Source organism: Eptesicus fuscus, chromosome 12, assembly GCF_027574615.1.
Source record: "Eptesicus fuscus isolate TK198812 chromosome 12, DD_ASM_mEF_20220401, whole genome shotgun sequence".
NCBI lineage: Eukaryota > Metazoa > Chordata > Mammalia > Chiroptera > Vespertilionidae > Eptesicus > Eptesicus fuscus.
In genome coordinates this window covers 14,906,177-14,929,147 of record NC_072484.1, presented here as the reverse complement: position 1 = coordinate 14,929,147, position 22,971 = coordinate 14,906,177, and the positions used below count along the sequence as shown (strand labels likewise).

The 22,971-nt window shown below is 40.2% G+C and overlaps 1 protein-coding gene across 1 annotated transcript in view; it reads right to left on the bottom strand.

Moving 5' to 3' along the window:
* RALGAPA2 (Ral GTPase activating protein catalytic subunit alpha 2) overlaps positions 1-22,971 on the bottom strand; it is a 288,867-nt gene that overhangs the window by 139,611 nt on the left and 126,285 nt on the right. The window contains exons 21-23 of the mRNA XM_028144951.2: positions 16,753-16,946; positions 15,445-15,543; positions 15,076-15,231 (exon numbers count right to left, since the gene is read on the bottom strand). Coding sequence (XP_028000752.2) covers positions 15,076-15,231; positions 15,445-15,543; positions 16,753-16,946 — 449 coding nt within the window. The remainder of the gene's footprint in view (positions 1-15,075; positions 15,232-15,444; positions 15,544-16,752; positions 16,947-22,971) is intronic.

Below are 22,971 nucleotides of genomic sequence, written 5' to 3'. Positions count from 1 at the left end.
TGGACAAAATGTCCGGTCTGCATGTCATAAGTGAAAATTAACACCCTGCTAATTTTAAAATACCTTTAACCAATATTTGCTTATAATTAAATTAACAGGTTACTTTTTGTTATTGATTCACTGTCATTTTTAACAAATTTTAGCAAATAGGCCATATACTGGAAAAAACCCTGTAGTAATTTCACTGACGTGAATAAATATTACAAATCTACAACTATAATTACATATTTAAATCCAAGAGTCACTGCTAGTGAACAATGTTTGGGGAGTGATTAGCACATGATCACACAGCATGGCTTGAGGTAATTGGTTCTGTTGTGGAGTGGTGTGACTTTCAGCAGCAATTTTAACGCCTGTGCCTGCAGGCTGAAGTTCCCACGTGTACTAAGCCATGCCCCAGCCGTGTGCATTTCTTTACTTCCGGTGACTGCAGTTTAAAATTATAGTAGTACATATAGAAAATTTTTCTGTGCAATTAAACTTTTCCTACATGATTTTAATTACACAAACATGTCTATACAAGTAAAAACAGGTAAACAAACTGATTTGTCAATTTTTTAACACTAGAGGCCTGATGCACAAAATTCATAGGTGGTTAGGGTCCCTAGGCCTGGCTGGCGATCAGGGCCGATCTGTGGGGTGACTGGCGGGGTGATTGGGCCCCCCCCGCCCCCGGCACCTGCCTTGGCTGGCCTGAGGCCTGTGGGCTGGGGCATCTCCTGTGTTGAGCATCTTCCCCTGGTGGTCAGTACGCATCATAGCGACCAGTCACTCCACCAGTAGTTCTACCATTTGGTCGATTTGCATATTAGGATTTTATTATATAGGACTAGAGGCCTGGTGCACGAAATTAGTGTGCAGAAGGAGGGGTTCATTCAACCCAGCCTGAACTCTCTCCAATCTGGGACCCCTTGGAAGATGTCCGACTGCCGGTTTAGGCCCGATCCTGGCAGTTAGTCGCCCTAACTGCCCCCCCTGCCGGCCTGGTCACCCCCAACTGCCCCCCTCTGCCAGCCTGGTTGCCTCTAACTTTCCCCCCCTGTTGGCCTGGTTGCCCCCAACTACCCCCACTGCTGGCCTGGTCACCCCCAACTACCCCCACTGCTGGCCTGGTCACCCCCAACTGACCCCCTCTGCCAGCCTGGTCACCCCACGCAGCCTGCTGTTCAGTCGTTTGGTCGTCCCTCCCTAACTCCCCTGCCAGCCTGGTCGTAGGCAGCCATATTGTGAGCGCATGAGGGTCAATTTGCATATTACCTCTTTATTATATAGGATAAGCATTCGGAAAAACCTACTTTTTATATGACAGACTTTGGGCTTTAGTAGATATTCCCTCGCCTGAATTAGTTTGTCATATCAAGGTTTTACTATCTCAGTTATCGTCCTATTGGCAAAGCTCAGAAATGCTGAGTGGCCAAAAGGTTTTAGTTACCAGAAGAACCGATCTGAAGAGCCCTCAAAGTCCCACAGCCTGGTGCTCTCACTTCTACTGGTGAGTCTGCTCCATCAGAGGCATCCTCTACATACCACAGGAGGCTACCTGGCCTCTTCATGCTGTACTTTGGTCCAGGTAGCATTTTTCATTGATAAAAATAAAGCCTTTATAATATAGCCTTTTAAAAAAAAGCAGATGTCCCACGCATTGTGTTCATAGAAAAGTCCATGGAAATAAAAATGCTGCAGGACAAAGCTAAAAATTATTCTCAAGATCCAAGCCAAGAAATTGTGCTATGTCCTTGACATTATCTTTGTGTAATCTGCTTGAAGAGAAAGCAGATGTTTTTATAAATGTCGCACGAATGCGACTTCTCTCGGTATAACTATGTTATCAAGTCCATGAGAAATAGGACAAGGTAGAGTAATTGGTTCTGTGGCTGTAGAAACAAAATTGCCTCGTGCTTCTCACCACAAAAAAATGCTATGTCTCCTTGACAGTAGCATGCAAAGGAGAGAGGGAGTGACATGCATAAAATAGACTTCTGAAGGCCACAGGAGTTGCTCTGACCATTTGTATAGCATCAGGACTTTTCAGGAGAGATGGGACAACCAGGCAGATGGAAAAGAAAGTCTCTTCGACCCTAAGCCCTAACGGAGAACCTTGAATACTTTTGATGATTGCTCTACACTTAATCCCATATCTGTGAAGAAAGACTCTGCTAACTTTTATAGTGATAAACACTTTTCCAGGAAAAGTAGAAGATTGATTAATGGATTTTACAAAAACTGTACTTTTATTTTATACCAGGTTATCTTAACTGCTCTTTTTCTAGTTTGTAAGCACTTCATTGAGATATAATTTTCATATAATAAAATTCACCCCTTAAAGTATACAACTCAGTAGTTTTTAGTATATTCAGAGAGGTATGTACTATCACTATTTAATTTGAGAATATTTCATTACCTCAAATTGAAATCCTCTACCCATTAGCAGTCATTTTCCATTCCCTCTCCACCAGGCAACCTAATCTACTTTGTCTCTATGGATATGACTATCAAGGACACTTCAGAATATGGGTCATATGTAGTTGGCTGTTTTTGTTGTATTTTTTTTAAATCTCTTATTTTGCTTGGCATGCTTTCAAGGTGTTACAGCATGTGGCGATACTTTATTCCTTTTTATGACCAAATAATATTTCATTGCATAGACAGACCACATTTTGTTTACCCTTTTATCAATTGGCGGACATTTAGGTTGTCTCCACTATTTGGTGACTGTGAATAGTGTTACTACGAAAATCTGTGAACAGGTTTTTGTTTGAATACCTGTCAATTCTTTTGAATATATACCTAGGAGTAAAATAGCTGGTTAATATGGTGAGGAACTGCCAAACTTTCTACAGCAGCTGCACCATTTAATATTCTTACCAGCAATGTATGAGGGGTTCCAATTTCTCCCCTTCCTCATCATTTGTTATTTTTCGTCATTTTTAAAAGAAAATATAATAGCCATCCTAGTGGGTGAAAAGTGGTATCTCACTGTGGCTTTGATTTGCATTTCCTTGGTGAGTTATTATGTAAAATCTTTTCATGTGCTTATTGGCTAATAATATACCTTCGTTGAAGATAATGTCTGAGTCCTCTGAAGTCAAGCCAGAAAAGGCTATGTGGTCACTGACTCAAGGTTGCAGCAACTGAAGTGCGAGGCCAGGGCGAGAGTCCAAAGATGACCCTCTTGCCCAGGCTACCTGTGCGACAGCCAGGACAAATAGCCTTGGACAGATGTGTTAGACTTTGAGAGGCTCACATCCATCACCCTCCATTCCTGAGTAGGACACGGGTTAGACCGTGTCTCTGGTGGGGAGCTGGAGTTTTACATAGTCCCCGCTCTGGAAGTAAGACAGCCTGGTCCGTGTCCCCCCACCTTCACCCCCCTCCACACACACACCCCGACATGGCTCCAGACATTAGAAGAAAGCAATGACCTGTGCTCATGTGCCAACTCTTCACCATGCAACCTGTTCTCTGGCCATTCTTCCTTCTCTCAGCTACTCAAGCAGCATGCACGGGGGCAGTAGAACTACCCTGAGCCCCTCCCTGCCTCCATTCAGCTTGCAGTGCCACTATACTACTTACTGAGATGGAGCTTCCAGACAAAACCAATCTCAGATGTTTTCATATTGACATTGAACTAATCAGATCACTCCAGTTTTACTTCTTAAATTGGTTTTTAAAATATACATGCAGAATTTTTAAAGTTTGAACCATATAAAACCGCATTCCCCCTTTTTTTGAAAAACAGTTCAATATTGGTAATTGCCTTATAGTTCAACCTGAACACTTTCCTGTCTTATTTTAATCTCCCTGGTTATATTCGTGCATGCTTTAATTTCCATGGTTAAATTGAAGAGCTAGTCTTTTATACTTTTTTTATTACTGAGATTGTCATTTAATGTCTGTTGCCTGCCTCTTCTCCTCACGTCCTCTTTTAGAACAGGGTCTCTCAACCTGAGCACTATTGACACTTGGGATCCTACGTTCTTTCCTTGGACCTATATAGCACAGGAACTTTAACAACATCCCTGGCCTCTACCCACTAGATGCCAACTACCTCGCTCCCCAATTTGTGACAGCCAAAATGTCTCTCGACATTGGTTCCTGGAGTGGGGGAGGTGGCAAAAGCCCTGTGTCCCGGGAATCGCTGTTCTGGGATAATGAACACTGGCTAGCTCATCACCACAGGTTAATGCCTGCATTGAGGTTGGTAGCTGGAGCCAGAGTCTCAACCAGAATGGTTGAGTTCAGCTACTTTGGTCACCCATTCTTCCCCATGAGGCCATGTGGTTTTAAGGGCTATCATCTTACCCTTTTAAAGCTGGGAAACAAGTTCGCGGCCCATGTGCTAAACCTCATAACTGAAACCTCAACCATCTGTTACCTTTGACATATTTCTACTTTCCTTACTTAGGTGTAATGGGCTAAATCTGTAGCTTAGTGAAAATAATTATTGGCTTTAGAGTTGTAAAAGAAAAGAAAAAACTTGCCAGTATATTATTTTGAGGCAGTATCTAAAGTGTCATAGCCATTATGGCTGAACAAAGTTATAATAAATTATTTTCGATAAAACTTTGTCTAATCTATGGCTTGTATGAAACCTTATAGAAACCACTGTATATTACTTGATGGCATAACACTATGTGACAGATTCTACATTTCATCACTCTGAATTCATACTGCAAGCACATAAGAATTATCATTAACTTAATATATCCCAGAAGGTTGATATATGCTACCTATCCCAGTAGATATTATTCTTCCAGCAAACCTAAGTCAAATGTAAAGTTTTGTTTATTGCTCCAGTAAAGCTTTATACGCAATAAAATCTCATTAACGTAAATAAAGTAAATTCAAATACAAACTGTATTTTTAGAAAAGTGTTTTTAAATGTCAAATTACTTTCAAAAACCAACAATAACAAAACTGGCTAAGAAAAATATAAAATAACAGAGACCTTTAGAAGTTCTAGTTTAATAGCTATAAAAATTAAACTAATAGCTGTAATTGCACATCAATTTTGAATTCCAACAGGATAGAAAATATGTTCTCCTCAGTGGAGAGAAACAGACCTGGGAATCTTTCCCACACACTTCCACTTCCCAACAGGCAAGAATTCTCTGTGGGGACAACCCCTGGGGTATCCTCCACACACCACCTAGCCTGCCTTGTGCTCCCATGTCCACGGTGAAGAGAGGGGCCACATCCTACCTTGCTCCTCCCTTTTCTCAATTCATCTTCCTGTCTTCCTGACTCAATTTGTGCTTTGAGAGATACTGGGAATATTGCCAGGAGGCTCTACCTTCTCAGGGCACTTACCATTAAGCATTATATTATACCTGTCCCAAGTATTTCATACACACACAAAACACATATGCATACATATACATACACATATACATATCCTATATAATAAAAGCATAATATGCAAATCGATCGAATGGCCGAACAGCGGAACCACCATCCAGACGACCATCCAGGACCACCTGTGACACCCACTGGAGCCAGCCAGGGTGGGTGTGATGCGATTGGTCGGGGACCTGGTCACAGCCCCATGATCGCCTCGCAAAGGGAGGCCCAGGCCACCAGCCGGCAGGGCGATGAATTGGGGAGCTCCACGATTGCCCCAAAGAGGGAAGCCCAGGCCACCAACCGGCAGGCTGCGGCAGGTCGGGGAAGCCAGGGTCCAGGGTGCCAGAGGGAAGCCGGTGCCGGCAGCCAGGGGATGGAAGGAAGGCCTACTCTTGCACGAATTTCGTGCATCGGGCCTCTAGTGGATAAATAAACTTACACACACACACACAAACCCCATCTATATCTCAGTTCTTGTTAGGCCCTCAGTACCTTGCCCCTGGGCTACTACAGTAATTCCCCTTCTGTGCTTGTCATCATTCTCTCCTGATTATAATCCTTCCCATGTCATGAGCGCAGTTTCAGCCTCATGAAATGCTTTTATTTGTCACGTTGACTGTTGTGCTCAAAAACCTTCCACAGCTTCCCACTATCCGCTGGATGAAAAGGACTCTGAACCCAGGCTCTGTACAGTGCTGCCTGGATTCACGACTGCATGTTATTTCCATGCACACATCTGGCACTAAATCAAAATCACTATGGTCACTGTTTCTTGAACACGACCTGAGAAGGTTTGTACCTTCGACATGTAAAATTCCACCCTGCTTCTTGTCCTACCATCTAAATCCTATTCATCCTTGAAATTCATCCTTGAAAGTTCATTAAAATATAAAGTTCAATGAAATCAACTACAATAAAATCAATAAAAAAAATTCAAACATTTAGAGGCTGAATAGTAGGCTATTAAATAGTGATTGGGTTACCACAGAGATCAGTGAAGAAATTAAAAACATCATAGAAACAAATGACAATGAAAACACAACAATCCAAAACCTGTGGGACACAGTGAAAGCTCAAATCCCACCTCCTCTGTGAGCTGCTTTCAAACCACCTTAACCAGAGAGGCATTCCACACAGTGCAATTGCTATGACTTGTGTATCACTCACTTGGCCCTCTGCACCCTTGATGGATATACACATTTGTGGGCATCATACCACTGTACAGACCTTTAGAACCTGATTAGGTCTTTATCAGGATGAGGAAAATATTCCACGTGAAAAGCTTATTGAATCTTTTGCTACATTTAATAAAGAACAATGTGACCCTCATAATAAAATGCGTAAAAATAAATCAGAGGATCCAAGAGTGCTCAATAGGAGGGGGCCCCTAGAATTCCTCAGGTCCAGCTCATTCACTTGACCACTGGTGGTCAGGCAAGTCCGCAGGGCCAGTGGGTGACAAAGCTGAATCTAGCACCCAGGCCTTTCAGCATCCAATATGAGGCTCGTCATCTGTGAAAGTCAAATGTTGAATATATTTTGAAGCTAATTTCTATTCTGCAGTCTTAGAAATATTTCCCCATTCTTAAAACCCTTAGAAATAAGGCCCAGAATTAGTCCTATTTTACTCACTGTACAATCCTATAGTTTTTTTTTAAATTGTTTTTAAATGAAGCATTTATGTTAGCTTTCTAAAGTTCCTCTACTGATACACATCAACGTTAATATTTCATCCTCTAAGCATCATTTGGACCTTTAAATTTATAAATATGCACTCTGTCCTGCTGGCATTTAATTAAAATGAATTCAAATATTGGTTAAAAACTTGATGTACAGAATAAATACTTTCGAGATTTTTAGAATTATTTCCTTGGATATGAGATAAACAAGGTCTCTACTCTGCCATCTTAATTCTTCATTCTCTAAAATGGAATACTCATTTATGTTTAGCCTTAAAAATATGTATAAATGTATGTGTATCTCACATATGTAGTTTTAGTTAAAAGTACATTTTCAGCAAAGAACAATTCTTTGTCTAAGAAAAGGTGATGCAATTATTACATATTGCTGCATGATCCAGGCTGTCTGGGGTTATTAAGAGAGTCAGGGATGGCCAATTTACAAGTATCACCCCTGCACCTTGCTTTCATAGCGCACTGCTGAGTCTTACGCTCACTGAGGGGCCCCTTGAGATCTTTTTAAAAATGAGAGTTTATTATTATATTATTCCATCATATACCTCATGAGAGGAGGTTGTAACATCCATTAAGAAAATCACTAACTATTTTGACTTTCATGATAGAATATTACTCTATATATGATGTTTAAAGTTACGTTTTAACACTGGTATAGCAAAAAGTTCATTAAAATATAAAGTTCAATGAAAGCAAAATGTTACTAAGAAGAGTTAAGTATTCTTGGCTACAAAGAAAATAACCCAAATTTAGGGGAAAAGAAAATAAACGCTATAAGTGCATTTAACAGCTGAAAGATGAACCGCTGTTGATCATGTTCTGCCAATGCCTAGCACGGTATCTGGCAAAGTAGTCGCTTCCTAAGCCAGGTTCTTACTTACAGACAACAGAACCCACTCTGTTGAGATGAAGAGGACAGGGATTCATATCAGAGCATAAGATGGCTTATTGAATTTCTACAGGTGCCAGGGAGCCAACCGTGAACCCTCCACAGTCAGGAACAAGATGGCGAGCAGAAACACCCAGGCACACCACAGCAGTTCCAGTTGTTGCCAGCAATGCAGGTGCCTGAGCAGAACCTCCACAACAGCTGCCGCCCACCACTCCCCATGTCTGCTTTCCAGTGCCACGCAGTTGCTCTGCCAGACGGAATCTGGGTCGATGTCAACCCAGCTGCAAGGAGCGGGGGTACAAAGAGTGCAGCTTTCCGGCTCCCATCATTCGTGAGGCACACTTGGTGAGTGAGGCACAGGTAGAAAAGGAGCCAATGGGCAGGGACACACAAGGAAAAGTTTCTGAACCACATGAGGGTTAAAGAAACATAGCATTACTATGTCTGGCCCACAGTGGGGGAGAGGTTATTTCTCCACATGTTCTGAAATTCCACAATGCTTCATTGTGTTCAAAAGTAAGACCTTACATGAGGGAAGAAAGAAAAAGTCAACATTTAAGATATCAGAAAAATAAGATAACTTGGTTTTTCAAGTTGTTGCTGTTCTTCTCCTCACCCTCTTCAGCATCATCACAAGGGTGCACACTTACTGTGGGCTATTGTGTCAAGGCTCCAAATTGAGTGTGTTACAGGTTTTACCTCCTCAAAGTCTTCAAACAACCTTCTGGGTAGGCACTATAATTACCTAATTTTACAGGTAAGGTACCAAGCAAAGGACATCGAGGTCAAATGACTTAAATAAGATTATAGCCAAGACTGGAGCTTAGACAGGCTGTCTTGAAGTCCATGCTCTGAACTGTTACACTATTTCACACTATGTTATACTGTCTCATAACTTTATACAATTACTAGAGGCCCAGTGCACAGATTCCTCCACTGATGGGGTCCGGATAGCCGGTTTTGGCCTGATCCCCTCAGGCCCAATCCAGACAGGAGGGAGCCCAATTCTGTGCATTGAGCATCTGTCCCTTGGTGGTCAATGTGCATCATAGTGATCGGTTGACCGGACATTCAGTTGCTTAGGTTTTTATATATATAGACTAGAGGCCCGGTGCACGAAATTCGTGCACTGGAGGGGGGGTTCCCCTCAGCCTGGCCTGTGCCCTCTCACAGCCTGGGAGCCCCGCAATTGATCACCCCAAAGAGGTAGGTCCCTGCCCACCTGGCTGGGGCTCCACGATGGATCGCCCCTGCAGAGGGAGGCCCAGGCTACCTGCCACAGCGCCACCAGCTGGGTAGCCTGGGCCTCCCTCTTTGGGATGATTGATCATGGGGCTCTGCCATTGATCTCCCCAAAGAGGTAGGCCCTGCACACCTGGCTGGGGCTCTGCGACCAATCATGCCCCGCAGAGGGAGGCCCCGCCCACCCGCCGGTCAGTGGCCTGGGCCTCCCTCTTTGAGATGATTGTAGAGCCCCCAATTGATCGATTGCCCCGCCAGCTGATGGCCTGGGCCTCCCTCTGCAGGGCGATCATGGGGCAATGGCTGGGCCCCCAACCAATCGCATCACACCTGCCTTGGCTGGCCTGGCGCCAGTGGGTGTCATAGCGTGGTCATCCAGAAGGTCGTCTGGATGGTCGTTCTGTTTAGTTGTTCAATCAATTTGCATATTACGCTTTTATTATTATAGATGATAACAATTGGTAATTGGATTGTTACCTAGGGGCAGAACATTACATATTCCTTCAGCTAAGAGAGCCTCATGCTTTTCTGGTGTTTTATAAAATACAACTAGAGGCCTGGTGCACAAAAATTTGTGCACTCTGGGGGTGGGGGGTTCCTCAGCCTGGCCAGTGCCCTCTTGCAGTCCAGGACCCCTTTGGGGATTTCCACCTGCCGGCTTAGGCCCGCTCCCCAGGGGATTGGGCCTAAGCTGGCAGTCAAGACATCTCTCTGGCAGCCTGGGAGCCCTCGGGGGATGTCCAACTGACAGCTTAGGCCCACAGTTGGACATCCTTAGCGTTGCCGAGGAGGCAGGAGAGGCTTGCTGCCAAGGAGGTGGGAGAGGTTCCCACCACCACCGCTGTGCTTGCAGCTGTCAGCCCAGCTTGTGGCTGAGTGGAGCTCCCCCGTGGAAGCGCAATGACCACCGGGGGCAGCTCCTGCGTTGAGCATCTGCCCCCTGGTGGTCAGTGTGCGTCATAGCAACCGGTAGTTCCCAGTCATTCCGTCATTAGGGTCGATTTGCATATTACCCATTTATTATATAGGATAATAGGACACTATAGATAACAATGACAAAGACATGCATTTCCCAAAATTTCTACATGCAAATTTGCAACACTAATTCTGCATTAATATAAGCTTTTCATTTAAAAGAGAATTTAACTTTGATGTAGAACAGACAAATTACATTAAGACATTAAATCTGTAAGTCATTGTTAAAAAATAGCTTACTTATTTTAAGCAAAGAAAACTTTCCAGTCTTTGATATATGTTCTTAGAAACATGAAAATAAAATTCCTTTCCTCAACTGTCCTTTCCCATTTCACACATATTGATCTTTCCATATGTTTTAAATAATGATGAAATTAATAGGAACTGTTCTTAATAAACCTAAATCATAGCTCCTTTCATGTCCACATATTTTTAAGAAGACCGAGGTGAAAAATCTGCTTCAGCATTAGGGAAACTTAAGAAGAACCAGGAACAGCTTTAGAAGAGAAACTGAAAGATGGCGATGAACTAGGAAGGCAGCTATGAAAAGGTATTTGCAGGTTGGGTGTGGGATGGCATTTCAAAGGAGGATCCTGAGACGGGGTGAGACAAGGCCAGGGCCCAGGTAAAACAAGAGGGGACAGAGGAACAGGACCAAGGACTATTTGTATGACCCACTTGCTAGCTGTGAATCAATGAAAAAGATATACCCTGTGGAATAAGCCAGGCCTGCCTGTGGATTATAACGGTCTTAAAAAAAAAAAAAAGTGGCATTGGGCAAAAGTTCTCAATATTTTTTGAACCTTATTTAAACAATGGGTCATGATATTTACCTAACTGAACTGCAGAGAAGAATCAATGGGACAACATCCTGCAGTCCCCAGCAGAGCCTGGCACTGTGGGTGCCGGGGACACAATGGCCCTCTGCCCTCCACTTCCCACCCGCCCCCCGACACAGCAGCTGAGCAGAGGGAAGCCACCTGCAAGACCCCTTCATGAGCAGGGTGGGCAGTCCCACAAGCCACCCAAAATTTCATTCATGATTTATAGTTATTTTGAGAGTCCTTATGATCCTAATAATTTTTCTAAACCAGTAACAATCAATTTTTAAAAAAATTCAGTGTCAAGGAAAAAATAAAGTTATTTGGAAGTATTTTTCTCAATCTTAATAATAAGCCATAAATTTACACTGTGGGCAATGCTATTTGATAAGGTCATTGTTTAAGCTATTAAATTATTAAGTTATTAGAACAGCTAAAACTGGTCCAACCAATATTAAAAACAGTTGGTTTGGAATGTAACACTTTAAAGTCTAGCCATTCCATGTAAGAATTACTATTTTTTTAAATATAGAGGTAACTATACTTACATAACTAACTTGCTGTCATATTAGATCAGCAATTTTCAACCTTTTTCATCTCATGGCACACATAAACTAATTACTAAAATTCTGCAGCACACCAAAAAGTATGTATTTTTTACCACGCTGACAAAAAAATAGATATAGTTTTGATTCATTCACACCAGATGGCTATTGTTGTGTTAGCTCTTATTCTTTTTTTATTTGACAAGCTAAGTAAGGAAAAAGTGGTCAGTGTCCCTGACTAAATAGTCAGGTTTGCATGTTTTTAAAAATTCTTGTGCCATGGCACACCAGTTAAAAATTGATGTTATTAGATTAAACCATGACTTTACATGATTATATCACAGAACACAATCTGCGCGACATCTATTTCACAAAGTTTTTGTTTGTTTGTTTTTGATTAAAAAAGGTCCTAACCCTAACGGGTTTGGCTTAGTGGATAGAGTGTCAGCCTGTGGATCAAAGAGTCCAGGGTTCGATTCCAGTCAAGGGCACATACTTTGGTTGCAGGGTCCTCCCAGTCTGGGCCCTGGTCGGGGCTTGTGCAGGAGGCAACCAATCCATGTGTTTTTCTCACATCAATGTTTCTCTCTCTTTCCCTCTCTCTTCTACGCTCCCTAAAAATCAATGGAAAAATATCCTCGGGTGAGGGTTAACAATAAATACGTAAATAAATAAGTAAGTAAGTAAATGAATAAATAAATAAATAAATTTTAAACAGTCCTCAATGAATTTATGTAAGTTACCCTTGTATCTGAAAAAAATATTTTTTAACATCTTAGAGCATATTTCAAATTCAACCCTTTATTAGTCCCTCATGGCATAATCTTGATACTCTCAGATTTAGGAAAGCATTTGTAAAATGACCATGCCACACCAGAATGCTCACAGGGCCCTGGGTCTAAGGCAGATTTAGAGCCCAGTGGTGGTTCTTGAGCCACACAGCTGCAAGTCGCACAGACAAGTGTGCCACCCAGAGGCGAAAGGAACAAATTCACCTTGGATTTTATTTGTGAGACGAATAAATGTTAAAATTTACAAAATTATTTGCTATTACTTATCTTATTACAAAATAAGAAAAAATTAGAAGGTTCTCTCTGCAGGAAGAAAGCCTTTAGTGCCAGACTACATGGAAGTGTGGCTCTTTAAGAACTCTCACAAGACAGAAATACGCCCTCAGACGGTACTCGTCACAGGTGCACAGTTTGCCAATTAAAAAAATTGAGTTTAACTGCACTATTTACAGTAAAAGCTATTATTTCTTTTTATAATTAATATTACATGTGTTTCCAGAAGTACATATAAGTTCTGGAACAACCACCATGATCTATTTAGACATGTGGCCCAAAAGTTAAACTAATTACCAGAGATATTTCTTACTTAAATGAGAAAAGTTTCTTTCATTAGAAGGTCTTCTGCTCAATTTCCTTCTGGCAAAGGAACAAAGTTTATTTAGAGTAATTCTGTTTGGCGGACAGGGCTTCTAAAACAAATACCAATAACTGTAAAGGTTAAAGTAAAACAGTCAATTCTACTAAACACATAAAAATTGAAGCTTTTAATGCCCCAAACAATAGGCAGATTATAAAAAAGAGATTTATGATATCCCCGTTTCCATCTCAGAAGTCTAGACGTTGGAAATACTGTTAGCGATTGTCCATCATTAAGATTTACATTATTTTACAATGATTTACAAAAGATCAAATTAACAAAAAACACGACATACATTAATATGTGAAAATGATTTTAAGTATAAAATTTGAAAACTCCTTTTTCTACACTGTAAAATTCAATTTTTTGAAATACTGTTTTGGGTTCTCAAATGTTATACTTATTTCATCTCATTTTGTTGTTTCATTTTCACTCTAACACACTTTAAAATAGGAAGATGATTCCAAAGTCACACCTAATATATGACTTTCTAGAAAACTTATTCTAGAAATATTCTTTACTGCCAACTTCAAATTTGCTTTTATTAAAAGAGAAGATTCCACAATTGATTATTATTTCCAGGTAAATTTTTTTCTGCAAAATCTTAGCATAATACTGCTTTCAAGTACCACATGCTAACTACATCTTCCTCTCTTATTTCCGTCACTGAGGGATCTCATTATCTGTGAGAGTTAATTCTCTTCCCTATTTAAACCCCTTAATCTTCCACATGCCCTGAGTTGCATCATTCAGCAAAAGATGCTTCCACCTGCAATGATGGCTGCAAAATATCTGAGCACAGAGTACAAACAGTTCTACTTTCACATCCATTTCTACTTTTATTTGGGAAATAAATGAGACTATGGGTTTAGGTCCAGCCTGATATCTAAATGTCCTATACATAATGCTGAAACTGGAGCAACTATGACAAAAACAACCCAGTAGGTCAGTACGGTTTAATTACTTCAGATAAAAGCTCAATGATTAAAGCTCAAATTGTTTATCAGGGAATATATTTCAAGAATTTAGTTGGGAAGGTTCAAGTACATTCTGAAGCAACAAAGAAAAGCTGGTCAATTAGAAGAATGACCTCTTACATGTATCCTAGGGGCACCAAAAAGTCTGTGTATCTGCCTCACACATTCAAGAATAGAAGAAATACAGAAAGGATGGCTACTTATAGTTCATGAATGATTCAAGTTCATTAATAAGTATCTACAATTTAAAGGGTAAATTCTGGAACACTCCCCATACCTCAAATTGGCAAAGAAGACCAAGATAAACTTAAATGCCTTAAAATTTCTTGAATCTTTTCTACTCCTTCTTTCCATCTTCAATGCTACCATCTTAGTTCTCAACATTTTTTAAAAAAATCTATATTCATTTAACTACTTCCTAATTAATCTCATCTCCAGGCCCAACCTCCAACTCTATCCTACCACTGTCACATTTTAAAATCCATCCTCCAAACAGAGTCCAGAATAATCTCTGTGAAATACAAACCAATCACATCACTTGACTGCTTGATATTTACAAAGAAAATCAGGAGTCGGAGTGTTCCTCCCCGCCCTCTGCCCACTGGCAGGGGACTTCTCAAGGTAGGAAGGCCAGAGGCTGGCCACATCCCATCCTGCACACCCAGGGTCTACACAGAGGGGCTATTGCTGATGGCTCCTTGGCCTTTCAACTTACCCACCAATCACATTTCTTTGTGGTAGAAATTAAAATAACTCCTAATCAGGAAATGTCAGGGCCCATAATTTATGGGTGAGTTTTCAAACATTTTTAAATGATCAGAATAATTTTCTTCAAACAGTATCTAATGTAGAATCCCAACATAAAAGTAGTTGAAATAGTATTTTTGAGGTTGACAACATAGGCAAAGGTTAGATCATATAGAAGTGTACAAGCCATAGAATAAAATTCAAATTCGGTTGGTTCAATGCAAAGCCAGGGGGAGAAGAAAAAGGAATGTGATAAAAATCTGATTTACATTTTTGAAAGGCCAGTGTGTTGTTGTATGTAAAAGAGTCGAAACTACTGAGAACTTTAACATTTCTGATGTATTTTCATAAACCCAAATTTAACCTGTGAAGAATCCTATGTACTACCAATGTAAAGGGGTCACAGAATACCTGATCCTCGCTGGTTAATCCCAGGTGCATCACAAGGTAAAAGTGCACCAGGAAGTCTGAGTTTGGCAGAACGTCCTGGCGTCTGGTCATCATGGCACAGATCAGTTTGTAGGCTTGCAGTTTGCCTTCCTTATATTCATTTGGCAATGTCGTCGCCTGCCAAGAAGATGATGTTTGAAAGTTTAATCAACAGATGCAGCTGGACATTTCAACATTTCCTTTACTTTTCAGTTTTCCATAAGAGTTGATTGTGGAGATGTAGGATACACTGTCTTCGAAAAATGCAGTCTTGGGAAATTAGATTTTAAAAACTCAATTTCAGAAAGGAAGAGGAAATTACAATAAAGGAATAAAAACATATCCACTTGCCTTAAATAGCCATGATGCAAACATTCTGAGTGGTGGGATCAAGACCGGAGGAGATGGAGAAGTTTGGTTATCCAGGCTTATGGCCAGATTATCCCGTATCTAATTCACAAAAAGGAGATTAGGGAAGGCAATACAGTTTACCCCAACAATATTCCAATATTGTGTTCCATGGTCAACTAGCTGCTTCCAATAAAATTTCTATGAGTAAGAACCTACAATAGTTACAAATTTTTCTTTTATTGTGAGATCTATTGTCAATTTTGAATTTTATATCTAACTTAACTGTATGTGGTTTTAGATTTAATAAAAACTAGGGCATTGCTTTTCCTTGAATATAATGGAGAGGTCCTGAACTCCACATGATAAGAATGGTTGAACAAGTTATACTGTATAAACATGAATCACATTTAAAAAATATATATATAACATTGGAAAAGTGCATGTAATAAACAGAAATAAAAACCAGAATGAAAAGGCCCCAGTAGTTCAGCTGGTTAGTGCATTGTCCTGATATGCCAAGGTTGTGGGTTCAATCCCCAGTCAGGACACATACAAGTATCAACCAATGAATGCATAAATAAGTGGAACAACAAATTGATGTTTTTTTCTCTCTAAAATCAATGAATAAAAATTTTAAAAAGCAATGAAAATTGTATGTACTCTAATATTTCACTTTTATAGAATTTTTTACCCCTATAAGACCATATATTAATATTGGTTATCTCTGTGGGGGAGTGATGTCAATTTTCTACTTTGATTTTCTACATTTTTCAAATTTTTAAAAATATATATTTTATTGATTTTTTTACAGAGAGGAAGGGAGAGGGAGAGAGAGATAGAAACATCACTGATGAGAGAGAAAAATCAACCAGCTGCATCCTGCATGCCCCACACTGGGGATTGAGCCCGCAACCCAGGCATGTGCCCTGACGGAATCAAACCATGCCCTCCTGGTTCACAGGTCGGCACTCAACCACTGAGCCACGCTAGCTGGGCCATTTTTCAAGTTTTATACAATAAAACCAGTATCACTTTCATAAAGAAAATAATTAAAACTACTAAATAATACCTTACTCTTTAATATCCTATAGTAATATAAGATTTATGCATTAAATGAAATGACTCTTCCATATTTATAAAATGACCAAACTATAGGTATTACTATTTATTCTTTGATATTCAAATATACTTTGTGTCAACACCTAATTATTATCCCAGGATGTATTCAGTGGTAAACTGCAACACAGTTTTAATGAAACTAAGTTAGTTTTTCCATATTAGAGTAAAAAGGTAATATAGCAAGAGTACCTTTGCTAGTTTGTACCACAGTTCATAGAGATAGCCAAAAACTTTGGCATGGATCTTGGGTGACTGGATATTATTCACATCTCCGAGGATTCCCAAGACTCTTCGCCATAACACAGCAGCAGAGTCTGGGTGCCAACCAGTGAGGTTCCCTCCAGCGATTATGCTACAGTCATCTGCAAGGCATTCACTGCTATCTATGGAGAAAAATGTGTGTTAACTCTGGAAATACAATCTGAGTAGAGCCTTTTTTCTTTCATGAAAATTACCAATGCTTGAAAGTTTATATATTGAGAGTAAAATAATTAAGATGAAAATTTCTAAAGTAAAAATAAATAAGATGAACCTTTTCTTACAACTTTTTCCTGAAGTAATTCTTAAAAAATACTTAATTTTTAGAACAGTTTGATTTACAAAAAATTACCAAAATAGTATAGAGTTCCCATATATCTACTCCATGTTAAATTTCCTTATTGCTGAACATCTTACCTAAGTATGGTATGTTGTTACAATTAATGAACCAATATTAAAACATTATTACAAAGTCCACACTTTATTCAGACTGCTTTAATTTTTACCTAATGTCTTCATTCTGTCCCAGGATTCCATCCAGGATATCACAGTACTAGTACATTTAATCATCATGTTTCCTTAGCTTCTTCTTGGCTATGACCTTTTTTCAGAATTTCATTGTTTTTTATGACACTGACAGTTTTGAGGAGTTCTGATTAGATATTTTTGTAGAATGTTCTTTAATTGGGATTTGTCTGATTTTTTCTCATGATGGATTTTTTTTCTTTTGCGTTTGTGTTCCTGGAATGAACATTTTTAGCTCTGATATATGAACCTTTCCCAGTATTCTTGGATTTCGTTTGCAAATTATTTAGGATTTTTGCTTATATGATTTTAAGTAAGGAGGGCTCAAATTTTCCTTTTGAAATATGTACCTTGTCTAGGGGAGGCCAGGGGAAGGTCAATGGGGGAAAAAAGGAGACATATGTACTACTATTTGTAATACTTTAAACAATAAAAAAATATATGTACCTTATCTCATTTCATTATCAAGGTAACACAAGTTAGATAACAGAAATTAGGGACCATTCTTTCTTTCTAGTGTGTGGAACAGATTGGAAAAAAACAGTTTCTCATTCATTTGAAGCTTTAGTAAAACTAGGAATAGTCCTTTATTTTTATAAATATATTCAAATTAACCTATTTTAAATTTTGTAGTTTTTGAAGCTCTGTTCCTTTTTGCACTCCCAATATTCTTCCCTTGATTAATCTTGCCTATTTGTCTATTGTATTGTTTTTAAAAGTTGTTTTTGCCTTCTCTATTGCTTTCCAGCACATATGTGTATGCACTTTACTTTATAAGTTCTCTTTTTATTAACTTCAATATATTATTCTGCCATTATTCCCTAATATTTTGAATAGGGCACATAGATCAATATTTTTCTCTTTTAATAGAAACACCTAAGTCTTCAGCTACATTCTAGAGCTTTTGATATGTAGTTTAAATTGTAGTCCACTTTGAAATACTTCCGAATTTCTAATTTAATTTCTTTTGGACTTAATTTATCTAATGTGCAGTTTTTCAAATGACAAGTGCTGGCGAGAATGTGGAGAAAAGGGAATCCTAGCACACTACTGGGGGAATGCAGATTTGTGCAACCATTATAGAAAACAGTATGGAGTTTCTTTAAAAAATTCAATATGGAACTGCCATTTGACCCAGTGTTCCCATTTTTAGGAATATATCCTAAGAAACACGAAGCACCGATCAGAAAGAATGTATGTACCCCTATGTTCATAGCAGCACAATTTACAAAAGCTAAGATAGGGAAACAGCCCAAGTGCCCATCAGTAGATGAGTGGATAAAAAAGCTGTGGTACATTTGTACCATGGAATACTATGCAGCAGTAAAAAAGAAGAATCTCTTACTCTTTGGGACAGCATAGAGGGGCCTGGAGAGTATCATGCTGAGTGAAAATAGAGAAAGACAAGTATCACATGATTGCACTCATATGTGGAATCTAAGTAATAAAAAAAACTGATGAAAAAAATAAACATGGAAGCATGGAACAGAGTGCAGAAGCTCAGAGGGAAGGCAGGGAAGGGTGGGTGGGTGGGTGGGAGGTAATCAATCAAAGACCTTGTATGCATAAATGCAGAACCTATGGACACAGGCTATAGGGAGCTGAAGCCTGAGGCTGGGAGAGGGGGGCCAATGGGGGGGAAGGGGGGACATATGTAATACTTTCAACAATAAAGAATTATTAAAAACTAGAGGCCCGGTGCACGAAATTCGTGCACGGAGGGGGATTGTCCTTCAGCCCAGCCTGTATCCTCTCCAATCTGGGACCCCTCAAGGGATGTCCGACTGCCCGTTTAGGCCCGATCCCACTGGGATCGGGCCTAAACTGGGAGTCGGACATCCCTCTCACAATCCAGGACTGCTGGCTCCCAACTGCTTGCCTGCTTGCCTTCCTGATTGCCCCTAACCGCTTCTGCCTGCCAGCCTGATCACCCCATAACCACTCTGCTGCCAGCCTGTTTGCCCCCAACTTCCCTCCTCTGCCGGCCTGGTCACCCCTAACTGCCCTCTCCTGCAGGGTTGATCACCTCCAACTGCCCTCTCTTGCAGGCTTGGTCCCTCTCAACTGCCCTCCCTTGCAGGCCAGGTGCCTCCTAACTGCCCTCTCCTGCTGCTGTGGTGGCAATTCTGTGTCCACATGGGGGCAGGATCTTTGACCACATGGGGGCAGCTATATTGTGTGTTGCAGTGATGATCAATCTGCATAGTAGTCTTTTATTAGATAGGACAGAGGCCTGGTACAGGGGTGGGGGCCAGCTGGTTTGCCCTGAAGGGTGTCCCTGATCAGGGTGGGGTACCCTTGGGGCATGGGGCGGCCTGAGCGAGGGGCCTGTGGTGGTTTGCAGGCTGGCCACGCCCCCTGGCAACCCAAGCAGAGGCCCTGGTATCTGGAATTTATTTTCCTTCTACAATTGAAACTTTGTAGCCTGGAGCAGAGCTAAGCCTGGGGCTCCCTCTGAGGCCCGAAGCCATTTGTGTTGGGGTTATAATTGAAACTTTGTTGCCTTAAGTGGGTGAGCCCAGCCAGGGTGTGTGGAAAGCTTTGCTTCCCCTGTTGCCGGCGGCAACCCTGGCCTGCTCTCTCAAGCTCCATTCTGTCGCCATTTGTTTGAATTTGTTTACCTTCTATAATTGAAACTTTGTAGCTTGAGTGGAGGCTTAGGCCTGCAACGGCTGGCAGAAAGCTTGGCTTCCTCGGTTACCTAGGAAACCTTGCTCTCTATGGCTGTAGCCATCTTGGTTTGGGTTAATTTGCATGCTCGCTCTGATTGGATGGTGGGCGTGGCTTGTGGGCGTGGCTTGTGGGTGTGTCGGAGGTATGGTCAATTTGCATATTTGTCTATTATTATATAGGATAAATAAAGTGCAGTTTTTAGTTTCTTAATGTAGTTTTGTTTTATTACCCTTTTGTTCTGTATTTCATCACACTCATAGAATGTGGTATAGTTTCAAATCATAACATTTGTTGAAACTTGATTAAAGATCTAGTTGGTCAATTTCTGTAAATGTTCCATGTGCTTTTAAAAATCACCTATATATTTTAATTAAGTTCACAGTTTTGTATACTTATATATAATATTTCCATTCACTATATATAAAAATATTTCTATTAATTATAGTGTGTAAGTCTTCTGTAATATTTTTTCTTAACTCATCAATTTTTGAGTTATTAAAATTTTCTACTATGAAGCTCATATAAATTCAGAATTATTGCTGTCACTAATGGTTTCTGCTTTATAGTTTATGTGACATACACACATAGCTAAACCAGTTTTCTATTTTTCTTTCTTCGATCTATCAATGTATTTATTTAATTATTATCTCCTTTGCTTTGCTTCTCTTTTGAATCATTGGAGGGAGTTCAGAAAGTTGGTCCTATCTCCACCAGTAATCCCTTTTTCTTTATTTTCTTACACCATTTCTATTAACATACTTATTTCGAAAGTTCTATTTTTCACACATTTCCCACACAAATAAAGAAAAACTGATTTCTAGGCAATTATGAACTCCCACTGAGTGTCATTTTGAGTACATATATTGTTAGTGCTTTTAAGGCCTAATCAAAGAAATTGAAGAGCAATTGGTGGGTGTGAGAACTGTAGGTAGAGGAATGACAAGAATAAACAAGGAGCAGGAAGGAGTGAATCTGACAAGGAGTTTGGGCAGATCCAACAATGTTCTGCATCCTTCCCTGCACTCAGGATAGCTGCTAATATCTTATTATATTAGACTAGAGGCCTATTGCACGAAGATTCATGCAATAGGCTTTCCTTCCCCTGGCTGCCGGCACCAGTTTTCCTCTGGCACCCGGGACCCAGGCCTTCACTCCAGCCACAGCAGAGAAGCCAAGCCTCGAGACTAGGCTTCTCCGTTCCGGCTGCAGCTGAGAAGCCAAGCCTCTTCAGTCTTCAGTCATCTTTAGTCTTCGCTCGGGCCGGAGCCTTCAGTCTTCGCTCCACGCCTGTGTATGGAAATTAACCCGCCATCTTTGTTGGGTTAATTTGCATAGTCATTCCTGATTGGCTGGTGGGCGTTGTGGAGACACGGTCAATTTGCATCTTTCTCTTTTATTAAAGTAGACTAGAAGCCCGCAGAATTCATGCATGGGTGGGGTCCGGCCGGCCCTCCCCGATTGGGCTGATGAGGCCGGGGTGGCTGGGGGCAGGAGCTGCCAGAGGTTGGCCAGCTGGCCCCACCCCCTGGTCAAACTCCCGGTCGAGGGGACAATTTGCATATTAGCCTTTTATTATATAGTATGCTGAAAGATCCCAAGACATCTGAATTTCCCACACAAGTATCACATAATCTACTGAAGAGACACAATAAAATGTGCGGATCAAATTCAAGACGGAATTCCTAAAGACTGTTCCTGAAAGACAGGAGGTACAGAAAACAAAAGTCTGATTATGGGCCTCTGGGTTCGGGCCTCTGGGTTCTCTGAAGAGCCTCATCCTCCTAATGTTTAACCTGTAGAGTAAGTGCAATACCAAGTATCTGTCCATCTAAGAAGGTATGCTGATTTAATGAATGCTTATAAATCAACACAAGACCCTATACACAACATAATATGGCATTTATTTTTCTCATAGAGAAAATTATGTCTTTAATCCTCTAAGGGGTAAAAAAAACAGTTAGGGAATTAGATGATTTATAGTGTTTCATCTCCTACCCCAACCCCCAAAAATGCAGCCATCCGAAACAGAGATTAGCCCCAGCATTCCAATCACACTGGAGCTTTGCTTGAGTAACACCAAGTGAAAAAGGCCAGGTATCTCATCACCTACACTTCCTTGCTACCTGCCAACTAATATCCTCAGTTATAAAAGGGCCCCATGTAGAAAATGTTTCAATGCTACTGGGCTCTCTGACAAATTCATACTTCAGTGATAAAATCCTAGGTAACATCCCCATCACATTTCAAAAAATGTTGAGTCCTTTAGAAGTATTTAAAATCATTGGTCAAAAATAAAATCATTGGTCAATATCACTGTGACAAAATTTTTTAATGAGTTTAAATATTTTATCCCCAAATTATTGCACTTGTGGTGTAAGTAACAGAACAGATGCTGACATTTTACATGTAGATGGTTCCTCACTGAAGCAGCGCTTAATTAAAAATGGGGATTTGAGAGATTTCAGAAAATTTCATGCTCACCCTAAAAATGCCAAATATTTAGTTTTATTTTCTTTTTCATTAGCAAGCTAGTGTGGTAGCCTAGTACTTTTGAATTTCATTATTACTAAATGCAATAGGGGCATTTAAAATTTTTTTATTAAACTTGGAACTCTTGCAAAAAAATACAATATATCATCTTTCTCCAAACATATGTATGATTTTAACAAAGCAATATAACATTTAAAACGTTGCAAATATGCAAAGGATTTTAGCCATAAAATAAGTCTTGGTAATTGGTGAAATGGGTACTTATGACAAAATGATTTCACATAGCTGCAATTTTATGTAGGGTTGGTAAGAATGTTGAAGAAACATAGCAGGAACACTGGAAATAAATTTCCCTTTTGATTTGAAACCTGAAGACACAAATCCAAAGGTTCAATTGAAACACCTTAATTCCGGGACCAGAAAACTCAGGCCTGGCCTTTGAGGATTCCAAATGGAGAGGTA